General features: G+C 47.7%; 1 protein-coding gene across 3 annotated transcripts; it reads right to left on the bottom strand.

Moving 5' to 3' along the window:
- Positions 1 to 18006: 18006 nt before the first annotated feature.
- On the bottom strand, positions 18007 to 21006 carry LOC123452571 (putative ALA-interacting subunit 2). 3 transcript variants are annotated; one of them, XM_045129243.1, is made up of 9 exons: positions 20796 to 21002; positions 20316 to 20377; positions 20150 to 20224; positions 19943 to 20059; positions 19656 to 19726; positions 19262 to 19556; positions 18842 to 19131; positions 18516 to 18601; positions 18007 to 18402 (listed from the first exon to the last, which is right to left on the bottom strand). In XM_045129243.1, the coding sequence occupies exons 1-8, from the start codon at positions 20872 to 20874 to the stop codon at positions 18547 to 18549; spliced, it is 1044 nt and encodes a 347-aa protein (XP_044985178.1). In that variant the 5' UTR covers positions 20875 to 21002; the 3' UTR covers positions 18007 to 18402; positions 18516 to 18546. The 3 variants fall into 3 exon arrangements, with proteins under 3 accessions (XP_044985178.1, XP_044985179.1, XP_044985180.1); XM_045129244.1 differs by having other exon boundaries at positions 20805 to 21002; XM_045129245.1 differs by lacking the exon at positions 18007 to 18402 and having other exon boundaries at positions 18830 to 19131; positions 20796 to 21006.
- Positions 21007 to 21199: the final 193 nt, after the last annotated feature.

Raw genomic sequence — 21199 nt, 5'->3', positions numbered from 1 at the left:
GAGATAGATGGTCACGTCGCCGTTGGTTTGGTTGTGCACTTGTGCCGATGCGGCGCGACGCGAGATGATGATCCGCACGCGACGACGGAGGAACCAACCAGATGAAGACTGAAGAGATGGTCACGTCGGCGTTGGTTGGTTTGGTTGTGCCGGACGAGGCGATGCGAGATGACGATGATCTGCACGCGACGGAGGGAGCAGGTGAAGAAGACGACGAGTCGGAGAAACATGTACACACACAACATGTTGCGCGTGATAAACGAGCCAAAACTCTCCCTGTCGCTGGATGTCCCCATGTTGCCGTGGAGACTCACGCGAACCGGTTTTTAACACCGATGTAAGAGCATCTCTAGTAGAGCTCTCAAACCCTCAAACCCTTAAAAATAACCATAATTTTTATGGTTTTCGTCGAAAAAAGGCATAAACTAGAACCCTTAAATCCGTAAAAAAAATTAAAGATCCAACCCTCAAACGCCTTCCCAGCGTGTAGAAGTGAGGGTTGGGAGGAAAAACTTCCCCCCAACCCGCACTCCATTTCCATCTTCGCGCGGGAGGAAGTTGCTTCCCCGCGCGGGAGGAATCCGCCCCGGCCGCCGCCCCACCGCGCCTCGCCGCTCCGCATCTCGGCCGCCGCCCCTCCGCGCCCCGGTCGCCGCCCCGCCGCCCCACCGCGCCCCGGCCGCCACCCCTCCGCGCCCCGGCCGCCGCCTTTCCGCGCTCCGGCCGCCGCCTTTCCGCGCCCCGGCCGCCGCCCCTCCGTGCCCCGGCCGCCGCCCCGCCGCCCCTCCGGGCCCCGGCCGCCGCCCCGCCTCGGCCGGCCGTCCCCGCCCCGCCCCGGTGAGATTTTTTTTTACTTTTTCAGTTTTTAATTTTTGCTTCATTGGCACTAATTGTAGCCACTTGGTATGTAGATGGACTCGTTGTCCGATTCGTCGGATTGGTCGTCGTCCGACGATTCTGACATTGACGAGTTGTTGCAAGACGACGACGTCGAGATGATGAGCCTCCTCGTCGACGTGCAAGCGTTTGAAGACCGTGTGAAGCTTATGGGTCAGAGGAGAGGGTCGAAGATGGGGCGACTCACCATCTACCGAAACCGCGCTCTCGGACACGAGCATTTGATGCAAGACTACTTCGCTCATGGTCGGCTCCGGGATGATCTAGTAGAGCACCACTGGCATTTGGATGGGCGGCGCATTGGCCCATGATGTATCTTTGTTTTACTTTTCTATGTCCTATTTGATTCGAACAATTGTTGTAATTTGCTCAAACATTGTTGTAATGATTTGAATGATTATTGTTTTATTCGGTGGTGTAATAATAACTAGAATGATTATTGTTTTATATCAAATGTGATTGAATTTGTGATATGTCATATGATGAAATGTGTGATATATGAAATGACAGTTTTAAGGGTTGGGGTTGGGGCAAAGACTAGAACCCTCAAACCCAACTCTTATAACGGTTTCGTTATAAGAGTTGGGTTTGAGGGTTCTAGTCTTTGCCCCTGTTTTTCAACCCTTAAAAGTGTCAAAAATGACCAATTCTCAACCCTTAAAACTGGTTTTAGATTTAAGGGTTTGAGGGTTCTATTAGAGATGCTCTAAGAGCATCTCTACCTCTAGCACACCCCGTATAAAATCGCCCCACAAAAGTCGTTTGCAGATCTGGAAAACGCTTTTGCTGGCCTGTATGGACGGCTGCCGAGCAAACCCCGTAAAACGAACCCGTATAAAATATATATATATACAAAATATCCTTTATACGGATCCGTTTTACGGGGTCTGCTCGGCCGCCGCCCACGTCAGCCCGTAAAGTCTATTATTTCTATTACATTTTCAGGCATGAAAACGCATTTAGTTGCTTCTTTATTTTTTTAAAGGCATTGAATATATCATAATTCATCAAATCTTTGCTAAAACGACAAGACCAAAGAAAAAAAGTCATAATTAGACATTTTAGAAGATATCCAACTTCCATAACTCCTCTCACTAGTTGGATCAACATCTTCTCCATTCATTCATTGTTGATCTGGGGGTTCTTCAACTTGCATTATTTATTCTTTGGCTTTGATTTTAAAGAATTAGACGTTGCTTCTCCTCTAATTTCTTTTGTAATTGCACATGCAACTGTATCGTTGGACTCAATTATACTAAGGAGTGCACGAACATCTATTAAGTTTCTTTCTATCAATAGATCGATGTATTCTTCTTTCCAATACCAAAATGATCATCCACCTTCCTACAAAAATGAAGACCTCAATAAGCTACCGTAATTTAACCAAATAAGTTGACAAAGCCGAAGAGGAAGAAGAGCATACCCCGTTGTTTTTGCATTTGAAGAATACCCATCCGAGGTGTTGTCGTGTGTTGGGTGTGAGCCGCAACACTGTTTCTAGGCAGTCGTCGCACTGTATGAGCGGCATCGGCAAGCCGGCGAGCCGTTGCATGACCACCGAGCCCGGGCGACGGCCGGAAGAGTCCTTGCCGGCACACCGATGCCGGAGACTAGAGGATAAACCGGTACATGTATGCGGCGTTGGCGCTTTGTCGGGGCTGTGCGGGGTGCTCCCCGACCAATCCATGGCTTCGGCGCAGCCGCCGGTGGCCGGAAAAGCCAAATCCAGTGGTCGCGACAAAACAACCGTCAATCTGTAGCTTTCCGGTGAGCCGAGGCACGAGGACGTGAGGGAGGTCAAACTAGGGCCTGCGGCGGCCCGACGGCGTGATCCCCGCGGCTGGTGCGGCCGGAATCAAAAGCGGCACCCGACGGCGGTGGGTGGGGGACAAGCGCGGGTGAAATGTCCCACCAACCAACCGCTTCTAGATATATACAAGGCAGTGACGGGGCGGGCGAGAACCAGCGTTTTCACGGGTTGGGGTGGGCATTTTGCCGTGCGTCACAAAAAAAATTACGAGTCGGCCACGGTTACGGGGTCTGGTCTGGCAGCATTTTCCGCCCCGACCTGTTTTTTGGTGGTTATTTTGCACGTTCGGCCCTTTTACGGGGTATGCTAGAGATACTCTAAGATCAACTCCAATCGGGTGACCAATTTTGTTCATCCATGTTTTTTTGGTCGTCGCGAACAAGAAAGATGAACCAACTCACAAACACATTTTCAATTCGTGTTCGTTTTGTGTCCGTTCAGATCCATTTCCGTCTTAAATTTAGGTCATATTTAGGTTCGAGTTCGACACAAAACGAACATTTCCTATGTGTGTGTCGTTCGTCTATGTTCGGACCTGGTTCATCTGTCACCCACCCACCTCTTTCCCCCTTACTTTATTTTCTGGCAAAGAAGTACACCAGGACGGCCCTAAAGCCCACGTCGACACTCAGCTTCGTGGTAAATTTTTGTGCTCTAGCCCTTTTAGGGCAGTAAACCAAGATCTGACAGACCCCTTATCTACCGTTGGACTCCATAACGGTAGGATATGACAACCTACCGCCAAGGTCCCTGGTCCCTATCGCTACATGTGCTGGCACTAACATATGCAACTCTACCGTCAAGATGCCCGACGGTAGGGTGCGTGATCCAAGACGTAGAAATCTTTGCAGTAGGGTGTGCAACCCTATCGCTAGAGACCTTGGTGGTAGGTTGTTATACCCTATCGCCATGGGACCTAGCAATAGACAAAGGGTGAGATTTCAAAATTATTACAAATGAGAACCAGATCTCGATTTACTTCAGAAAAAGGTTAAAATGTGAAATTTAGCCTGCTTCGTCGGTGCAGCCGGGACGACCATGAGCCACCCTACGTGCTATCTACTCCCTTCATTTCTAAATTAAGTTTTTTTAGATATTTCACTAGAAACTACATACGGAGTAAAATAAATAAATCTACATTGTAAAATATGTCTATACACATCTGTATGTAGTTTTTTTATTGAAATCTTAGAAAACTTATATTTAAAAACGGAGGAAGTAACATCCGTGCATGCCAGCTAGCTAGCCACCGCTGGTCGTGGTGCCGTGGGCTGGCCACCGCTGGTCAGCGAGCCGCCTGCCGCACCGTGCGTTGTGGTGTTTCTCGCCGCGCGTGCGTGCTGGTGCTGCTAGCCGGTACCGGCCGAGCTGCCCCGCCGCGCGACGGAGCATGGGCGTGCGCGATAGAGCATGAGGTTGATGGATCATGGGCGGGAGCAGAGTACGGGCGAGCGCGATGGAACATGGGCGGGAGCGGAGCACGAGCGGACGGGCGCGACGGAGCGTGAGCTCGACAGAGCATGGACGGGAGCGGGTGCAGTTGAAAAGTAATTTCCTTGATAATCTAAACTGATTACAGAGTACAAGTATATATGGAGGGGTTGGAGAGCTGAACCGCATGACACGCAGGCCAACCTTGGTCACATCCTACAAACCCGAAGTGACCTTTACAATGTACAACGTGAATACATGGGCTAATTCTAACACCCCCCTCAGTCCGAACTTCGTTGGGAAGGGTGTTCACGCTGGATCTGAAGTCGGTGAACACGTGAGAAGGCAACCCCTTGGTAAAAACATCCACAAATTAAGAGCTCGAAGGAACGTGAAGAACACGAACTTCGCCAAGAGCCATTCGATCTTGAACAAAGTGTATATCTCAATATGTTTGATGCACTGATGTTGTACCAGATTGCACACAAGATAGGAGGCGCTGATGTTGTCACAATATACAACGGTGGCACGTGTGTGGGGAAGCTTGAGCTCATGAAGAAGCTGGCGCAACCAATAGGATTCGGCCACACAGTTTGCAACACCACGATATTCAGCTTCGGCACTAGAACGAGAGATAGTGGGATGCCTCTTTGATGACCAAGAGACAAGGTTGGAGCCAAGAAACACACATAAGCTAGAAGTAGACTTTCGTGTATTCGGGCACCCTGCCCAGTCCGCATCGGTGTATGCAATGAGATTCATGGAGGAGGATTTGTATAGTTGGAGACCATAATGAGGGGTGCCTTACAAGTACTGCAGGATCCGTTTAACTAGCTGCATGTGAGTGTCTCGAGGGGCATGCATAAACAAGCAAACCTGTTGAACGGCATATGCGATGTTGGGACGAGTGAGAGTAAGGTATTATAGGGCACTGGCCAAGCTGCGAGATTGTGTTGGGTTTGATAGGAGTCGGCCATCCTGAGACAAGGTTTTGGAGCTGGTGTCAATGGGGGTGGATACCGGCTTGCAATTTAGCATTTTGGCGCGCTCAAGGATCTCAAGTGTATACTGCTGTTGGTAGAGGAAGATGCCGGAGGGGTTGTTGGTGACGTTGATGCCTAGAAAATGGTGGAGCAGGCCGAGGTCGGTCATGGAGAACTCGGTCTTCAGCGAGTGGATGATGGATGCGAGTGTGGCGGTAGATCTGGTTGTGAGAATGATATCATCCACGTAGACCAACTGGTAGGCGATGGAGTTGCCATGATTTGAGATAAACAGAGAGGAATCACTCTTAGATGCTCAAAAATCCAAGGATAAGAGGAATGTTTGAAGTCGGAGAAACCATGTCCGCGGAGCTTGCTTGAGGCCATAGAGGGACTTGCGGAGAAGACAAACATGATCCGGACGGGAAGGATCCGCAAAACCCGTTGGTTGGGAGCAATACACTGTCTCAGTGAGATCGCCATGAAGGAATGCATTTTTTACGTCAAGTTGGTGAAGTGGCCATGACTGAGAAGTAGCAATACCGAGCACCACAGAATGATTGCCGGCTTCACCGGCGGACTAAATGTTTCACCATAGTCCACACTTGCTTGTTGAGTGAACCCACGGACAACCCAACGAGTTTTGTAGCGAGCCAATGAGCCATCAATGTTGAACTTCTGACGAAATATCCGCTTGCCCATGACAATGTTGACCCCTGCAGGCTTAGGCACCAAAGACCACGGGAAAGTTATCCATTAGAGCATGATATTCTTCTAGCATAGCTTGATGCCGATGGGGTCTTTGAGAGCAGATTTGTATGTGGGTGGGATGGAGAAATGGGGGGGGGGTGGAGAGGCATCCGCAACAAATAAACGTTTGGGCATGAGGTAGCCAGTTTTGGCACGGGTGGTCATCCTGTGTGAATTCTTGGGTGGCTCAATGGGAATTGCATGCTGAGGAAGAGGTGGCGTAGGTGGGGTGGTTGGCATAGAAAGCGAGAGTGATTCTGTGTGGCTGGCTGGGTCAAGTGCACCGGGATTGCGCGTGGGATTGGAGGAAGATGCGTCGGAGGCTGTCGTATCATGAGACTCAGGCGTGGGTCGCGCGGTGGTTGACGGGTCGTTGGTGGCAGACGAGTCGTGCGGGCAGGACGAGGTGGAGCTGGCGGACGAGGCGGAAGAGCCAGCAGGGGAGCGGCACGCGTCGGCACAAGAAACGGAGGAGGGTGGAATGGTGGGCGTGTGGGGCGAGTCGGACGGTGGTTGGTGGGGCCCGAACGAGGTGGGTGGGTGCAGGAGATCCGAGAGAGCTGGCCGAGGCGGGTAGGCTGCATGAGGATTTTGTGTGGACGTAGGGATGGTGTGGTTCGGTGTGGGAGGCTGGTACGGAAAAATCATTTCGTCGAAAACGACATGGCGAGAAACGATGACGCATCATGTGGTCAGGTCATAGCATATGTATCCTTTGTGTTCCAGGGGATAATCGAGAAATACACAAGGAGAGGAGCGGGGAGAGAGCTTGTGATCCATGGTGGCATGGAGGTTTGGAAAACAGAGGCAACCAAACACATGAAGGTGAGTGTACTTCGGCTGCACGCCGTGAAGGAGGAGGTATGGTGTGTGCGGCGTGATGGCATGCGAGGGGCGTCTGTTGAGCAAGTAGGTGGCTGTATGGAGGGCTTCGACCCAGAAGGGAAGTGTTAAGTTGGCTTGGAGAAGAAGGGTGCGCACAATGTCATTGGTTGTGCGAATAAGGCGTTCCGCTTTGCCGTTTTGGAGGGATGTGTGGGGGTAGGAAAACCTGTAAGCAATGCCATTAGAAGAAAAGAAAGAGCGAAGAGAGGAGTTGATGAACTCACCACCATTGTCGCATTGCATACTTTTGATGATCACATTGTATTGGGTGTGAACAAAAGTGAAGAAGCATTGTAAGACCGTGGACGTTTCGGACTTTTGGCGCAGGGGAAAAGTCCACGAGTAGTGTGTGTAGTCATCCAATACAACAAGATAGTATTGAAAGCTAGAAAAACTTACAACCGGAGATGTTGACAAATCACAATGGATTAAATCAAAGGAGCAAAGGTCCTGCTATGAGAGGAAGGAAAGGGGAGGCGTGCTTGGCGCCCTAATTGACAAGCACTACACGGGGAATGAGGTGCCTTATTACAATCTCTAAGAAAATCACGAGAGATAGTGGAGAGAGTATGAGCGTCGGGATGCCCGAGACGATGATGCCACAAGTCCAAAGTGGTGGTGAGGAATGCGGACGCCCGTGCTGGATTGTTGTCAATGAATGGGTACAGGTCACCGGTGCTAGCGGAGATCATGAGAACTTTCCGAGTGCGAAGATCCTGTTGGAAATATGCCCTAGAGGCAATAATAAATTAGTTATTATTATATTTCTTAGTTCATGATAATCGTTTATTATCCATGCTATAATTGTATTGATTGGAAACACAATACTTGTGTGGATACATAGACAAAACACTGTCCCTAGTAAGCCTCTAGTTGACTAGCTCGTTGATCAAAGATGGTCAAGGTTTCCTGGCCATAGGCAAGTGTTGTCACTTGATAACTGGATCACGTCATTAGGAGAATCACGTGATGGACTAGACCCAAACTAATAGACGTAGCATGTTGATCGTGTCATTTTGTTGCTACTGTTTTCTGCGTGTCAAGTATTTGTTCCTATGACCATGAGATCATATAACTCACGGACACCGGAGGAATGCTTTGTGTGTATCAAACGTCACAACGTAACTGGGTGACTATAAAGATGCTCTACAGGTATCTCCGAAGGTGTTCGTTGAGTTAGTATGGATCGAGACTGGGATTTGTCACTCCGTGTGACGGAGAGGTATCTCGGGGCCCACTCGGTAATACAACATCACACACAAGCCTTGCAAGCAATGTGACTTAGTGTAAGTTACGCGATCTTGTATTACGGAACGAGTAAAGAGACTTGCCGGTAAACGAGATTGAAATAGGTATGTGGATACTGACGATCGAATCTCGGGCAAGTAACATACCGAAGGACAAAGGGAATGACATACGGGATTATATGAATCCTTGGCACTGAGGTTCAAACGATAAGATCTTCGTAGAATATGTAGGATCCAATATGGGCATCCAGGTCCCGCTATTGGATATTGACCGAGGAGTCTCTCGGGTCATGTCTACATAGTTCTCGAACCCGCGGGGTCTGCACACTTAAGGTTCGACGTTGTTTTATGCGTATTTGAGTTATATGGTTGGTTACCGAATGTTGTTCGGAGTCTCGGATGAGATCACAGACGTCACGAGGGTTTCCGGAATGGTCTGGAAACGAAGATTGATATATAGGATGACCTCATTTGATTACCGGAAGGTTTTCGGAGTTACCGGGAATGTACCGGGAATGACGAATGGGTTCCGGGAGTTCACCGGGGGGGCCCACCCACCCCGGGGAAGCCCATGGGTGTTTGGGGTGCCACACCAGCCCTTAGTGGGCTGGTGAGACAGCCCAAGAGAGGCCTATGCGCATAGGAAAGAAAATCAAAGAGGAAAGGAAAAAAAAAGAAGGAGGTGGGAAAGGGAAGAAGGACTCCACCTTCCAAACCAAGTGGATTTCGGTTTGGGAGGGGGAGGCCTTCCCCCTTGGCTCGGCCGACTCCCTTGGGAGTCCTTGGACCCCAAGGCAAGTCTCCCCCCTCCTCCTCCTATATATAGTGGGGTTTTAGGGCTGATTTGAGACGACTTTTCCACGGCAGCCCGACCACATACCTCCACGGTTTTTCCTCTAGATCGCGTTTCTGCGGAGCTTGGGCGGAGCCCCGCTGAGACAAGGTCATCACCAACCTCCGGAGCGCCGTCACGCTGCCGGAGAACTCTTCTACCTCTCCGTCTCTCTTGCTGGATCAAGAAGGCCGAGATCATCGTCGAGCTGTACGTGTGCTGAACGCGGAGGTGCCGTCCGTTCGGTACTAGATCGTGGGACTGATCGCGGGATTGTTCGCGGGGCGGATCGAGGGACGTGAGGACGTTCCACTACATCAACCGCGTTCTCTAACGCTTCTGCTGTACGATCTACAAGGGTACGTAGATCACTCATCCCCTCTCGTAGATGGACATCACCATGATAGGTCTTCGTGCGCGTAGGAAATTTTTTGTTTCCCATGCGACGTTCCCCAACAGTGGTTTCAGAGCCAGGTTCATGCGTAGATGTCTTCTCGAGTAGAACACAAAATTTTTTGTGGGCGGTGATGTGCGTTTTGCTGCCCTCCTTAGTCTTTTCTTGATTCCGCGGTATTGTTGGATTGAAGCGGCTTGGACCGACATTACTCGTATGCTTACGAGAGACTGGTTTCATCGTTACGAGTAACCCCGTTGCTCAAAGATGACTGGCAAGTGTCGGTTTCTCCAACTTTAGTTGAATCGGATTTGACCGAGGAGGTCCTTGGATGAGGTTAAATAGCAACTCATATATCTCCGTTGTGGTGTTTGCGTAAGTAAGATGTGATCCTACTAGATACCCATGGTCACCACGTAAAACATGCAACAACAAAATTAGAGGACGTCTAACTTGTTTTTGCAGGGTATGCTTGTGATGTGATATGGCCAATGATGTGATGTGATATATTGGATGTATGAGATGATCATGTTGTAATAGAAATATCGACTTGCACGTCGATGGTACGGCAACCGGCAGGAGCCATAGGGTTGTCTTTATACTAACGTGTGTGCTTGCAGATGCGTTTACTATTTTGCTAGGATGTAGTTTTAGTAGTAATAGCATGAGTAGCACGACAACCCCGATGGCAACACGTTGATGAAGATCATGGTGTGGCGCCGGTGACAAGAAGATCGTGCCGGTGCTTTGGTGATGGAGATCAAGAAGCACGTGATGATGGTCATATCATGTCACTTATGAATTGCATGTGATGTTAATCCTTTTATGCACCTTATTTTGCTTAGAACGACGGTAGCATTATGAGGTGATCTCTCACTAAAATTTCAAGACGAAATTGTGTTCTCCCCGACTGTGCACCGTTGCTACAGTTCGTCGTTTCGAGACACCACGTGATGATCGGGTGTGATAGACTCAACGTTCACATACAACGGGTGCAAAACAGTTGCGCACGCGGAACACTCGGGTTAAGCTTGACGAGCCTAGCATGTGCAGACATGGCCTCGGAACACATGAGACCGAAAGGTCGAGCATGAATCGTATAGTTGATATGATTAGCATAGAGATGCTTACCACTGAAACTATTCTCGACTCACGTGATGATCGGACTTGAGATAGCGGATTTGGATCATGTACCACTCAAATGACTAGAGAGATGTACTTTTTGAGTGGGAGTTCTTAAGTAATATGATTAATTGAACTAATTATCATGAACATAGTCTAATGGTCTTTACGAATTACGATGTAGCTTGCGCTATAGCTCTACTGTTTTTATATGTTCCTAGAGAAAATTTAGTTGAAAATTGATAGTAGCAAACTTTGCAGACTGAGTCTGTAAAACCGAGGATTGTCCTCGTTGCTACGCAGAAGGCTTATGTCCTTAATGCACCACTCGGTGTGCTGCACCTCGAGCGTCGTCTATGGATGCTGTGAACATCCGACATACATGTTTCTGATGACTACACGATAGTTCAGTGCAAAGTACTTAATGGCTTAGAAGCAAGGCACCGAAAACGTTTTAAAACGTCACGGAACATAAGTGATGTTCTAAAGAGATGAAATTGTGATTTCATGCTTGTGCCCTTGTTAAGAGGTACGAGACCTCCAACAAGATTCTTTGACCACAAAGTAAAGGAGAAAAGCTCAATCGTTGAGCGTGTGCTCAGATTTTCTGAGTACGACAATCACTTGAATCAAGTGGGAGCTAATCTTCCAGATGAGATAGTGATGGTTCTCCAAAAGTCACTGCCACCAAGCTTTGAGAGCTTCGTGATGAACTATAACATATCAAGGATAGATACAATGATCCTTGAGCGATTCGCGACGTTTGACACTGCGAAAGTAGAAATCAAGAAGGAGCATCAATAGTTGATGGTTTGAAAAACCACTAAGTTTCAAGAAAGGCGAGGGCTAGAAGGGATACTTCGTGAAACGGCATAACAGTTGCTGCGCTAATGAAGATACCCAAGATTAAACCCAAACCCGAGACTAAGTGCTTCTGTAATAAGGGGAACAGTCACTGAGGCGGAGCAACTCTAGATACTTGGTAGATAAGAAGGCTGGCAAAAGTCGAGAGAAGTATATTTGATATACATAATGTTGATGTGTACTTTACTAGTACTCCTAGTAGCACGAGGGTATTGGATACCGGTTCGGTTGCTAAGTGATTAGTAACGCGAAATGAAAGCTACGGCATAAACGGAGACTAGCTAAAGGCGAGGTGACGATACGTGTTGGAAGTGTTTCCAAGGTTGATATAATCAAACGTCGCACGCTCCCTCTACCATCGGGATTGGTGTTGAACCTAAATAATTGTTATTTGGTGCTTGCGTTAAGCATGAACATGATTGGATCGTGTTTATTGCAATACGATTATTCATTTAAAGAGAATAATGGTTACTCTATTTTCTTGAATATTCACCTTCAATGGTTTATTGAATCTCGATCGTAGTGTTACACATGTTCATGATATTGGTGCCAAAAGATACGAGTTAATGATGATAGCACCACTTACTTGTGGCACTGCCGCTTGAGTCATGTTAGTATAAATTGCATGAAGAGGCTCCATGCTGATGGATCTTTGTACTCACCTGATTTCGAATCACTAGTGACATGCAAATCATACCACATGAGCAAGGCCTTGTTTTCATTGAGATGAAATAAGATAGTAACTTGTTGGAAGTGATACATTTTGATGTATGCAGTCCAATGGGTGCTAAGGCACGCAGTGGATATCATTATGTTCTTACTTCACTGACGATTTGAGTAGATACAGGAGTATTTACTTAATGAATCACAAGTCTGAGATGTTGAAAAGTTCAATTTCGTTTCAGAGTGAAGTTCGTCGTAATAAGAGGATAAACTGACTACGATATGATCATGGAGATGAATATCTGAGTTACGAATTTTGGTACGCAGTTAAGACAATGTGGAAATTGTTTCGCAGTTCATGCCACCTGGAACATCATATTGTGATGATGTGTCTGAACGTCATAGCCACGCACTATTTGGTATGGTGCATACTATGATGTCTCTTATCGAATTACCACTATCGTTTATGGGTTATGCATTAGAGACAACCGCACTCACTTTAAATAGGGCACCGCGTATTTCCGTTGAGATGACACAGTACAGACTGAGGTTTAGAGAAATCTAAACTGTCGTTTCTTGAAAGTTTGGGGCTTCGACACTTATGTGAAAAAGTTTCAGTCTGATAAGCTCGAACCCAAAGCGGATAAATGCATCTTCATAGGATATCCAAAACAGTTGGGTACATCTCCTATCTCATATCCGAAAGCAAAGTGTTTGTTTCTAGAAACGGATCCTTTCTCGAGAAAAGGTTTCTCTCGAAAGAATTGAGTGGGAGGGTAGTAGAACTTGATGAGGTTATTGAACCATCATTTCAACCAGTGTGTAGCAGGGCGCAGGAAGTTGTTCCTGTGGCGCCTACACCAATTGAAGTGGAAGCTGATGATGGTGATCATCAAGCATCGGATCAAGTTACTACAAGCCTCGTAGGTTGACAAGGTCGCATACTACTACAGAGTGGTACGGTAACCCTGTCTTGGAGGTCATGTTGTTGAGCAACAGTGAACCTACGAGTTATGGAGAAAGCGATGGTGGGCCCAGATTCCGACAAATGGCTGGAAGCCATGAAATCCGAGAGAGGATCCATGTATGAAAACAAAGTGTAGACTTTGAAAGAACTACTTGATGGTCATAAGACTATTGAGTAAAGATGGATCTTTAAAAGAAGACAGACGATGATGGTGATAAGTCACTATTAAGAAAAGCTCGACTTGTCGCAAAGATGTTTTCGACAAGATCAAACAGTTGACTATGATGAGACTTTCTCACTCGTAGCGATGCTAAAGGTCTGTTAGAATTATGTTAGTTGTTGATGCATTATTTATGAAATATTGCACGTAGGATGTCAAAACATTGTTTTCTCGACGGTTTCCTTGAGCAAACATTGTATGTGATACAACCAAAAGGTTTTGTCGATCCTAAAGATACTAGCAAGTATGCAAGCTCCAGTGATCCTTCAATGGACTGGTGCAAGCATCTCGGAGTTGGAATATACACTTTGATGAGATGATCAAAGATTTTGGGTTTGTACAAGGTTTATTAGAAACTTGTATTTCCAAAGAAGTGAGTGGGAGCACTATAGAATTTCTGATAAGTATATGTGGTTGACATATTGTGGATCAGAAGTAATGTAGAATTTCTGTAAAACATACAAGGTTGTTTGAAAGGAGTTTTCAAAGGAATACTTGGATTGAGCTACTTGAACGTTGAGCATCAAAGATCTATGGAGATAGATCGAAAGCGCTTAATGGAAGTTTCAACAAGATGCATGCCTTGACAAGTTTTTGAAGGAGTTCAAAATAGATCAGCAAAGAAGGAGTTCTTGGTTGCGTTGTGAGGTGTGAATTTGAGTAAGACTCAAAACCCGACCCCGGCAGAATAAAGAGAATAGACGAAGGTCGTCTTCTATGCCTTAGCCGTAGAATCTAAAGTATGCCATGCTGTGTACCGCACCTGATGTGTGCCTTTACTCAAAGTATGTTGAGAGGTGCAGAGAGTGATCCATGATTGAATCACTAGCAGCGGTCAAAATTTATCCTTAGTTACTAATGGACTAAGGAATTTTTCTCGATTATGGAGGTGGTTGAAGAGTTCGTCGTAAAGGGTTACGTCGATGCAAGCTTTGACACTAATCCGAATAACTATGCGTAGTGAAACGGATTCGTATAGTAGAGTAGATATTTGGAGCATTTCCGAATAGCATGTAGTAGCAACATCTATAAGATGACATAAATATTTGTAAAGAACGCACGGATCTGAAAGTTTCATAACCGTTGACTAAAACCTCTCTCACGAGCAAGACGTGATCAGACCCCATAACTATATGGGTGTTGGATTCGTTGGAATCACATGGTGATGTGAACTAGATTATTGACTCTAGTGCAAGTGGGAGACTGTTGGAAATATGCCCTAGAGGCAATAATAAATTAGTTATTATTATATTTCTTAGTTCATGATAATCGTTTATTATCCATGCTATAATTGTATTGATTGGAAACACAATACTTGTGTGGATACATAGACAAAACACTGTCCCTAGTAAGCCTCTAGTTGACTAGCTCGTTGATCAAAGATGGTCAAGGTTTCCTGACCATAGGCAAGTGTTGTCACTTGATAACTGGATCACGTCATTAGGAGAATCACGTGATGGACTAGACCCAAACTAATAGACGTAGCATGTTGATCGTGTCATTTTGTTGCTACTGTTTTCTGCGTGTCAAGTATTTGTTCCTATGACCATGAGATCATATAACTCACGGACACCGAAGGAATGCTTTGTGTGTATCAAACGTCACAACGTAACTGGGTGACTATAAAGATGCTCTACAGGTATCTCCGAAGGTGTTCGTTGAGTTAGTATGGATTGAGACTGGGATTTGTCACTCCGTGTGACGGAGAGGTATCTCGGGGCCCACTCGGTAATACAACATCACACACAAGCCTTGCAAGCAATGTGACTTAGTGTAAGTTACGCGATCTTGTATTACGGAACGAGTAAAGAGACTTGCCGGTAAACGAGATTGAAATAGGTATGCGGATAGTGACGATCGAATCTCGGGCAAGTAACATACCGAAGGACAAAGGGAATGACATACGGGATTATATGAATCCTTGGCACTGAGGTTCAAACGATAAGATCTTCGTAGAATATGTAGGATCCAATATGGGCATCCAGGTCCCGCTATTGGATATTGACCGAGGAGTCTCTCGGGTCATGTCTACATAGTTCTCGAACCCGCAGGGTCTGCACACTTAAGGTTCGACGTTGTTTTATGCGTATTTGAGTTATATGGTTGGTTACCGAATGTTGTTGGAGTCCCGGAGGAGATCAAGGACGTCACGAGGTTTTCCGGAATGGTCCGGAAACGAAGATTGATATATAGGATGACCTCATTTGATTACCGGAAGGTTTTCGGAGTTACCGGGAATGTACCGGGAATGACGAATGGGTTCCGAGAGTTCACCGGGGGGGCCACCCACCCCGGGGAAGCCCATGGGTGTTTGGGGTGCCACACCAGCCCTTAGTGGGCTGGTGAGACAGCCCAAGAGAGGCCTATGCGCATAGGAAAGAAAATCAAAGAGGAAAGGAAAAAAAAAGAAGGAGGTGGGAAAGGGAAGAAGGACTCCACCTTCCAAACCAAGTGGATTTCGGTTTGGGAGGGGGAGGCCTTCCCCCTTGGCTCGGCCGACTCCCTTGGGAGTCCTTGGACCCCAAGGCAAGTCTCCCCCCTCCTCCTCCTATATATAGTGGGGTTTTAGGGCTGATTTGAGACGACTTTTCCACGACAGCCCGACCACATACCTCCACGGGTTTTCCTCTAGATCGCGTTTCTGCGGAGCTCGGGCGGAGCCCTGCTGAGACAAGGTCATCACCAACCTCCGGAGCGCCGTCACGCTGCCGGAGAACTCTTCTACCTCTCCGTCTCTCTTGCTGGATCAAGAAGGCCGAGATCATCGTCGAGCTGTACGTGTGCTGAACGCGGAGGTGCCGTCCGTTCGGTACTAGATCGTGGGACTGATCGCGGGATTGTTCGCGGGGCGGATCGAGGGACGTGAGGACGTTCCACTACATCAACCGCGTTCTCTAACGCTTCTGCTGTACGATCTACAAGGGTACGTAGATCACTCATCCCCTCTCGTAGATGGACATCACCATGATAGGTCTTCGTGCGCGTAGGAAATTTTTTGTTTCCCATGCGACGTTCCCCAACAGATCCTTCATAAGAAAACTACACAGAAAAAATTCAAGAGAGCATGAGTTATCTTTGGTAAATCTGCGAATGAAAAGAAGGTTGGTAACAATGTTTGGAGAGACAAGAATGTCCGTGAGGCAAAAATTGTGAGGGTGGAGTGTAGTGGAGCCGATGGGTGTGACGGGAATGTGTTGTCCATTGCCAACAAGTATACTGGGAGGAACATAACATAATGAATGACTAGACGAGGTTAAAATACCTTGGTTGCCGGTCACGTGCGTGGAAGCGCCATTGCCCAGGTACCACTCGGGGGCGGGTTGTTGGTTGATGTCGGAGTTGCTGAAGGCGGCGTTGATCATGGCAAGGTGCTCCCATGGTGGTTGCAAGGGTGGGTACGGTCCAGGCGGTGGTGCAGGTGGGTACATGGTGTATGCCTGAGCATGGGCGCCGGGGCGTGGACCAAGGATGCAGGCGACGTTGGGAGGCACCCAGTTGGAGCGCGACGAGGGCAAAACCATGTCGTACGACGCAAAGTAGCTAGTGAATGGCGAGATCAGAGGCTGGGGTTGCTGGCCACATCCAGCAGAGTCGCCACGGTCGCTACCACGGTCACCATCATCGCGACCACGACCAGGGGGTGGTTGTTGGGGGAAGAGGGGAGCCGTGAGCGCGGTCGGAGGAGCCACCGCTTTGGCTGCGCTCACCAGAGCCGTGCGCCCCCACCCCGGAGCTGCTGCCGAGACCGCGGTCACCACCAGGGAAGGCAAACGCCGAGGCACTCTCCTCGGCGGCGCGTTCCGCCTGCGATTCCTCAGCCATGATGATCCGGGAGAGGACGGTGTCGAATGGGAGCTATTGATCGCCGAGGACGACGCGAATGGTGTCGAGGTGCTTGCCGAGGCCGTGGAGAAACTGGGTGGTGAGATCATTCTCGGTGATGGCGTGATCTATATCAGCAAGGCCGACGGTGAGAAGTTTCATGCGGCGCGCATACTCGGACATGGAGAGATCACTCTACTTGAGATTACGATACTGCCGGTTGAGGACCATGAACCGGGTAGCTCGATTTGCAAGGAAGAAATCCTTGCTTTTCTTCCTGATGGCGAAGGTAGTGGTGGTGCCAACGACGTGGTCGACCATGGAATTCATAAGTGTGGCGTAGATCCAGAGAGCAACGTGGGCATCGAGCTCAAGATAGGAGGCATTAGTGTTGGGAGGAGGGGAATGCTCGATGAGGAAGAGAACACCGTAGCAGATCAGAACCATGAGGAAGAAAGACTTCCACTTGTGGTAGTTGTGGTTGGCAGGGTTGAGGAAGAATTTGATGTGATTGGTGATGTGGTCTGAGAAGATGGGGTGGCGAGGTGCGGGTGGCACCGGCGCCGGAGGAGCCGAGGTGAAGATGGGGGCGAACTGAGATCCAGAGGAGGGAGGTGTACCATGCGGAAGAGAGGAGCTGGTGCTGAGGTGGAGCGGCGGCGAGGTGGGCGCAGAAGAGGCCGAGGCAGGGGCGGCGGTAGCAGGAGAGTACAAGTATATATGAAGGGGTTGGAGAGCTGAACCGCATGGCATGTAGGCCAGCCTTGGTCAGATCCTACAAACACGGAGTGACCTTTACAATGTACAAACTGAATACATGGACTAATTCTAACAGACGCGCCGGAGCGTGAGCTCGACGGAGCATGGTCGGGAGCGGGCGCGACGGAGCATGAGGTGGATTAAGCATGGGCACGAGAGGAGCACAAGCGGGCGGGCGCGACAGGGCATGAGCTCGACGAAGCATGGGCACGAGCAGAGCACGAGTGATCTTGTGGCTTCGTCGCCGGCACGGCCTCATGATTTCTTCGTCGACGCGGGTGGACATGGCACAAAATGCATCCACCTCGTTGGGCGTACAGGCCGACCCAAAAGAAAAAAGCTGACACAACAGGGCGGACATACAAAATTGGTGTCCATTGTTCGTTTGGGTCACCACATTGAAGTTGCTCTAACGCCATGCTTCACTGTCGATGTGAAACTGAAATATTGTAAGTACATTCATTCGTACAGCATCATGGAGTACATGGTATGGCGCTTTATACACACATATATCAGTTTTATACGACCCTACTTTTCTTCAAGGGCCCCGTCGGAGGGCTATTCCAAATTTCGCACGAACATGTCAATGAACCATGGCCGACCAGATACATCCTCAGCAGTCATCAAACATTTCATGCTGCATCCAAGTATGTGTGTATGAAACCTGAAGCTGCTGCTACTATGCCATTTCCCTCAAGACAGGGTGCACTCACCGAGACATAATGAACCTCCGGACAGGGTTCTAAGCTACTAGCTCTGCATGGCAAAGTACTTGGAACATTATCTCAACTGCATGTTGTTACAGGGAAAAAGGAAGAAGGTATTCTCTTGTTGTTTTACAGGGGGGCTGGTGTTGATGGAGCATTTACCTTACACACAAAACGAATTGTGCACAGAAGCTTAGTTATTGCCGTTTTTCCTGCTCCAAGATAGGTAAGCAGCATCACCTTGTGGCCTGCAAATTCATCCACCGTGAGAAAAAGATCTAGCTAATCAAAAAATTACAGTGTATATGTCAATACACCTGCAATTAACCAATCATCACTAGGAGGTTTTGTTTACTGTTGTGTAAATACAGTGTTAGGCTGTACGAGGGGAAAAAAATCAAAGACCAGCATATCTATCGCTTTCAGACAACATGCACTAAGAGAGATATGGACAAAGGATATTTCGATACATTCACCTTATCGATTACCTTGGGATTTTCACATGGATCAGAGCAAAGACAATGGACAAGAAAATGCTCGAGGAACCAGTGATAAGGTACGCATATCCAAGGAAGTCATTCTTGCCACCTAGCCAGGTTGATGTTGTAAGAACCAGGCTTTTCTTTCCACCAAAACTGTAGGTATTGTAATTGTTTGTTATGTGCATGGTAATGATTTCGTCAGCTTGTATATCCTCTTCAATGACACCATACAGCTTTCGAAACTGGGGAAGAGCAGCTGCGCGCATCCACACAATAAGATCTTCCTGATTGCTTAGCTGGCAAAAAGACACCGGTTGTTTAGTTAACATGAAAGGAAACTAGCATTAACTTGTCTTCATAAGGAAAAATGTAGACTATTGCATGAGCAACCAACAACATTCTAGATCTAGATATAGTAGTACTCACTGGTATATCAGGGTCAAGCTTCCCTCCTCCAATCAAGGATCCATTCTGAAAGTTGAAAGGATAGACATCCTTGCCATACTTATGTTCCCGATCACTTCTCCATGAAATATTTTTCCTATCAACCATTATTCCCATGGATCCACGGGTAAAGTCATAAGTATCATTGAACAAGCTCCAGGCAATCAATCCGCAGGGAACAATTGGAAGGCCGTTGCTCCTTTCTATTGGACTGCATGAGCTATCAGTGTACTTCAGCCCATAGCGTAGTTGTTTGTCGCTTCTACTTTTGATATACCTGTTCGCATTAACAGATTCCTTTTGTTTCAGCAAGAGAGGACATAGTGTTTCTTCTTCTAAGACGTTGACAAGTAAATTTAACCAGTTGTATAATTACCTACGATGATTCTGGTAGTAGTTGTCGAGTTCATAATACACATAAATTGGAGCTTTCATATGGTATTGAACCTGTAAACATACACTCTCAAGTCTCAACATTTTTCTGAGGAAGTAACATATAAGTACTAGAAATATTAGGAAGATAGGAAAAGAGAAACTGTAATATGTGTCTGATGTAATCTCAAAGTCCCATACTGAACTCAGTCCGTTATACAAAGAAAATATAGTCCAGACTGTAGTCAGATGACAAGTAAGTAGGAGAAATGAGGTCCGATAAGACACTACCTTCACTTTCTGAATACACTTCTTCGAAATTGAGCTGTCTTTGATATAAGCCTGCTTATTACTTCTGTAAGCATTAGGTAGACAATCAATATCATAGCGGTGAACAACTTCTGCAACCTGCACGCCCAGAGCAGGGAGTGCACATTTAGCATGACAGCCGAACAAATGCCAATTCAGCATATATCAGATAGAAAAGAAATCAATTACTCTGTTTGAAGCTTGAAGGCAAATTAGTCCGACCGGTACAAAAATAATCCCAATTACCAAGAAAATGGCTATCACCTGCAACAATGGAAGTAATGCCATATAAGTTACTAAGAAAGCACATAATGCCATATGTAAAAACCTATGTTTAGTGTCAGTGCCAGCTTACGTATCCTGGTGTCATTGCCGGTTTCCAAGCTGGAAGATCCTGCTGGGTGAATTTATAGAATACTGCAAAACCGACATGATCAACCTAGATAGCATCAGGAAGGAAGAAACTTATAATCTGTAAGCGCGTAAAGGGCATTCACTGTCTCATTGTCTAATAATCAACTTCAACAAATTTGATGCGACAAGCTTGCTGATAGTGCATCAACATTTGCATCTCACTCGATTAAACCTATGCAAATGGCCTCTGGATGCAGCACACTAACATAGCATGCCCACACCTAAGATCACCAAAGTAAAGCGACCACCGTAGCACGCAGAAGTAAATCCATACATAGCAGCTAAGAGGCATTTTGTCGCATAAATTTCTCGAGATCGCAGGAGGCTACCAGCCCTAGCACACGGAACAACCTGCTCGAGCAGATGGAGGCACTACACAGCTCATCAGCGACCGAATCGAAGCGTGCGGCGTGGTCAAAACCTGGCTCACCTCCCGATCTCGCCGGGCGCCCCCCGCGCGGTGCGGAGCCTGCGGACGCCGAGGTGCCCGCCTCGTCCATCACGCCTGCGAGCTCGCCTGAGAAGCCCCTTCCGCTTGCAGGAGTCCGTGCTCGCAGGGTATCGGAGCAGGTCGCGGAGGAGAGATCGGGGGAGAAGAAGAAGCAGAAATGCTGCAGGTGGGAGAGCCCATGGGTCAGGTCAGCACGGAGAGAGAGTGTGACGAGGAATACGGGCCTCAGCTAGGCCCGGTGGATAGCCCGCAAAGGTGGGGGCCATGTCCGGCCCACGTGATGTGGGCTTTGGGTTGAACGGGCCGTGAGGTTGACGGCGTGAGACGGGGCTAACGACCGGTGGCACCGCCGTTAATTCGCTCTGCGCGTCGCG

The sequence above is a fragment of the Hordeum vulgare genome, chromosome 5H (assembly GCF_904849725.1).
Source record: "Hordeum vulgare subsp. vulgare chromosome 5H, MorexV3_pseudomolecules_assembly, whole genome shotgun sequence".
Classification (NCBI taxonomy): Eukaryota; Viridiplantae; Streptophyta; class Magnoliopsida; order Poales; family Poaceae; genus Hordeum; species Hordeum vulgare.
This window is presented reverse-complemented; position numbering and strand designations above follow the sequence as displayed.